This window comes from Microchirus variegatus (genome assembly GCF_963457635.1).
Source record: "Microchirus variegatus genome assembly, chromosome: 18".
Taxonomy (NCBI): domain Eukaryota; kingdom Metazoa; phylum Chordata; class Actinopteri; order Pleuronectiformes; family Soleidae; genus Microchirus; species Microchirus variegatus.
Genome location: NC_139819.1, coordinates 2,276,503 through 2,281,058, shown reverse-complemented (window position 1 = coordinate 2,281,058; position 4,556 = coordinate 2,276,503). Strand labels below are relative to the sequence as shown.

The 4,556-nt window shown below is 41.8% G+C and overlaps 1 protein-coding gene across 1 annotated transcript; it reads right to left on the bottom strand.

Annotated features, from left to right (window-relative positions):
- Positions 1-302: 302 nt before the first annotated feature.
- Positions 303-4,186, bottom strand: b3galt8 (beta-1,3-galactosyltransferase 8). Its single transcript, XM_083904765.1, has 2 exons — positions 3,669-4,186; positions 303-1,383 (listed from the first exon to the last, which is right to left on the bottom strand). The coding sequence occupies exons 1-2, from the start codon at positions 4,092-4,094 to the stop codon at positions 829-831; spliced, it is 981 nt and encodes a 326-aa protein (XP_083760891.1). The 5' UTR covers positions 4,095-4,186; the 3' UTR covers positions 303-828.
- Positions 4,187-4,556: the final 370 nt, after the last annotated feature.

Below are 4,556 nucleotides of genomic sequence, written 5' to 3'. Positions count from 1 at the left end.
TGTTTTTAATTAATTATATATTTTTCAGTTTTTTTATTATGGTTCTGTTTTTAATTAATTAATGTAAGAAATATAGTAAATTAATGACTTTTTTCAGTTTTTTATTATGGTTCTTTGTTTTTAATTAATTAATTAATTAATATATTTTTAATTATATTTTTTCTGTTTTGTAATTTAAATTAATTCATTCATTCATTCATTCATTCAGAATTTCTGAGCTAATTTTTCAATATTTTTATATTCTATTTTTCTTTTTTCTTAATTTATTAAATAATATTCCTTAAATATTTTCTTTGGTTCTTTTCTGTAAACAAATTAGACATTTTGAGTGATTTTTTTTTTTTTTACTTTCTGTTTTTCTGAATTCTGGTTCCGTTTTCCTGATTTAATTATATAAACACAATGTTGATTATTATTTTTTTTCATTAAATTAAGATCATTTTCCTTTGGTTCTATCTTTTCATAAATAATAAGAACATTTTTTTCCTGAAAAACAAACAAACAACATTTTATTCCAATTCCAATTCCAAAAATGTAAACTTTTTGTTCCTTTGGTTTTGTTTTTTCATAAATAACGAGATCATTATTCCTGACGTAGTTTTTGTCACAGCTGACATTAACATTGCACAAGTCCTGAGGCGTTAAAGTCGACTAATGAATAAAAAAATAACGTTTAAATAACTTAAAGACAAAGAAAGAAAAGTCAAACTGGACCAAAGTGAACGACTCTTTGCTTCAGGACAAAAACAGAAGCTTCTTTCGTTTTCTTATTAATTCAGAAAATGGCTTTTTTTTCCCCCTTTATCTCTTAAACCCCGACGCCGGCGTTCAGCAGCTGCTGTGATGCGCGGAGAAATCCTTCCACGCCTGCAGCAGCAGCGGCGGCTTGAACCCGTTCACGATGGCCAGCTTGCTGAAGACGCACCTGTCGTACTCCAGGCTTCGGATCTCAAACAGGTTCCTGAGCCCGAAGCTGCCGAGGGCGTACGACGGCCGCACGCCGAGCACGCGCAGACACAGGCCCACGTACACGTCCTCCAGGGGGATCGCGAGCACGAACCTGGACGCCCAGGCGATCCGGGCGGCCAGGTCCGACGACAGCACGTAGCCGGCCCCGGACACGTACGGGGGGAGGCGGTCGCCGGGGAACTGCTCCTCCGACAGGAACCACTTGCTGTCCCTGTCGCGCCGCGGCCGCCCGTCGCCGATCACCGAGCCCGCGATGAAGCCGCGGCGCGGCGAGCTCCTCAGCCACGGCAGCAGGAAGAAGACGTTGACGAAGATGTCGGCGTCCACCTTCATGACGTAGGAGGCGTCGGCGCAGAACGCGGACGCCCAGTTCATCATCATCACCGTCTTCACCGTCAGGTTCTGGTAGGTGTCCTGGAATCACAGACGCAGCGGCGTAAATATACTGACATAAGGTGTTTCTTCTCAAGGTTTTAAAGGTCAACTATGTGATATTTATGATATTTTATTGGCACGAATTGAACAAAGTACACATTTATATAAGTGTATAATCACTTTTAAAAGTACGTTCGTTTGGTTTTCACAGTCTTTTGTAGGCACTTAACACAGTTAAGGGTCTTGCTTGAACAATCGTGGATCGCGATGGTTCTACAGAAGCCCGTGAGGACACGTTTCACACATTTTAAAGCAGGGGTTCTCAAAGTGTTGATACCTGAAGGCCAATTTAGGAACCCAACATTGAACCGAGGGCCGCCAAAGGAAAAAAAACAGAAAAAAATCCTATTTGTTATAATTTAAATGACCAGATTGCAGTTCTACAGTTTAGCGTTAAGTAATATTAGCGTTAATATAATGTAATTTAAGCATTAATATAATAATGCTTTATAATTTACCGGGTAATTACCCAGTATTTTGGCCATTGTTCCTACCTTCTAATTACAGGTTAATACCAAGTAACACATTTCTGTTACCATATATTTACTGGGTAAATAGCTAGTAATTGGGGGCTGTAGCTACCTGCTTATTACCAGCTTATAACACAATAATACACTAAAATTCACCATATAGAAACCAGGTAAATACCCAGTATTTTTGTTTACACTTATTGGTCTGTATCCAGTAATGTCCAATAAACATTTAACAAGCTTAGTACCTCCTGGATTAAAACTATCAACTGTAATTCACTGCGGGGCCGCCAGAAATGTTTCTGCGGGCCGCCATTGGCCCCCCGGCCGCACTTTGAGAACCAATGTTTTAAAGCAAGAAAATTTGGACCTAGACGCAGCCTTTTTGGTGTGTGAAGGCCACCGTAGCTTTCTGATACTCATGGGATAATGACAGATGTCCACAGATGTCCACTCGAGTCTATAATGTAGGACATTTTGTGATTGTAAGGCAGTGTTCTCTCGTTTTTTTGGACAAATAAGAAGACATGAACCATGGACAGAGGACAAAAGTCCAGAAATGACTTTCGGTCTCGGGTGTTGTCGGGTGTTTACGTGTCTTGCACGAGGACAAGGAATTGAACCCACAACCTTCCAGCTGAAAGACAACTGGCCCTACTACCGAGCCAAAGCCTACCACTTAATACTTACAATACATCGTATATCAGAGAATGATTTAAGTGATACATAAATACAGCAAATTTCATAAACTTTAAGACTTTTACTTAAAGGCGCCATATGTAAGAATGTGGCCAAAAACGGTTATTACATTCAAATTCAAAACACCGAGGTCTTTTAGGTTTCGTTTTCTGACGTAACTGGCAACCAGTGGCCGTGAAACTCTACTGACTGCAATGATTGGTAGATGGCGGTAGGTGGCGCCACATGCCAAAACATGATTTCAAAACATAAACATGATTTGCAGTCTGCAAAAGATTTTTTTTAATGCAAATATTTTGTCTGTACTGTTGTTGTTGGTGAGTTCAGTTTGTTATATGAACATTATTCCTGAGTCTCTGTGACATATTAGGAGGGTTTTATGATTTATTACATAATGCACCTTTAAGTAATATTATAAATAAAGTAGTGCTGTTAACGCGTCAACGACGTTTAATGGCGCCAACGACATATTTCCATGACAACTGACCGGAAAACGACGCGCGTGACGTCATGTTTACGTGACTCCCGATTTGTTAAAATTAGTCCCTAAAGTAACGCTAAACTTTAAAAACAGAGGCACACATACGCAGTGCAGAGGTACGCTAGTTATTTGTAGCGCTGCTCTTTTCGTTTAATAATAATAAACAGACCGCTCCGGTTCCACTGTAGGTCGCTAATGCAGCTAACGGAGCTAATGCAGCTAACTGTGCTAACTGTTTCTTGTTTGTTTGTTTGTTTGTTTTTTAGAAAAATAAAATACAAATACAAACTCTCAATGAGGACAACAACAACAACAGCAGCAATACACATGAAGAAAAAAACATGTACGGTGAAGAGTGCAAACATAACAGTAAGCTAACCGGTAAGCTAAGCTAACTGGTACACCGGTGCCTGGGACTCCGGTGTTGCGGCACGTAAACATGACGTCATGCGCGTCTGTTTCCGGTCAGTCGTCATGGAAACGTGTCCTGCGCTATAAATAAGTGACTTTAACTTCTACCAAAGTCATTTTTCTAACAACATAGCACGACGGCCATGTCTCCAAATCGCACCGCAGTTCTTAGTGCAGTAGAGTCAGGAAGTTGTCAGTCCTACCAGGAAGTCCATCTGGATGATGTCAGCGTGTCTGCTGCTCTCCTCCTGCAGACTGGACACCTGTCCTCCGTCCTCTGTGACGCCCATGAAGAAGAGAGTGAGTGTTTTCTCCTCCGGAGAAGAAGAAGAAAAAGAAGAAGAAGAAGAAGAACTCCATGTTGTCCTGATGGCTTCTCTGGCTTCAGCCTCCCGGGGAGACACCGGGACCAGGAAGAGCAGGAAGGGCGCGGGGGAGCGCGCGCACGCCGCGGGCTGGTTGTGGATGAAGCGGTAGGTTCGCGGCGACACGAGCGCGAACTCGGCGTCCGCGAGTGGACGCGGGGACTCGGGGACGGTCTTCTTCAGGAGGACGTGGACGGAGAGCAGCAGCACGGCGGAGACGCTCAGTAACTTCACTAACCTCCAGCAGTGAAGTGCTCTCCTCATCGCCCTCAAACTAAACTAAACTAAACTAAACTAAACTAAACTACTCTCTCTGTGCCGCTGCTGCTTCTTCTTCTTCTTCGTCTTCTTCGTGTTTGTTTTGTTGTTGTTTCACGGCCGCGAACTCGGCTTCTCTCGCGTTCGTTGAAGAGTTCCGACACAGGAAGAAAACACAGGAGACCACGCCCAGAGGGGGCGGGGCCAAGACGGAGCACTTAAAAGACACTGCAGAGATGACGTTTTGACTACGGAAGAGGATTAGGGACAAATGTGAATTATTTAGGTAAAACTACATTTAAAAATGTAAGAATTTAATCTTTAATTTAAATAATTGGTCTGGCACTGCTTTTATGTTCTTTAATGTCTGTTATTGTCTTATTTTGAATTGGAATTCCATTAAAAGCATTAGTTTTCTATTGTTAAGATAAGATAGTCCTTCATTCATCCCGCAGTGGGGAAATTTAC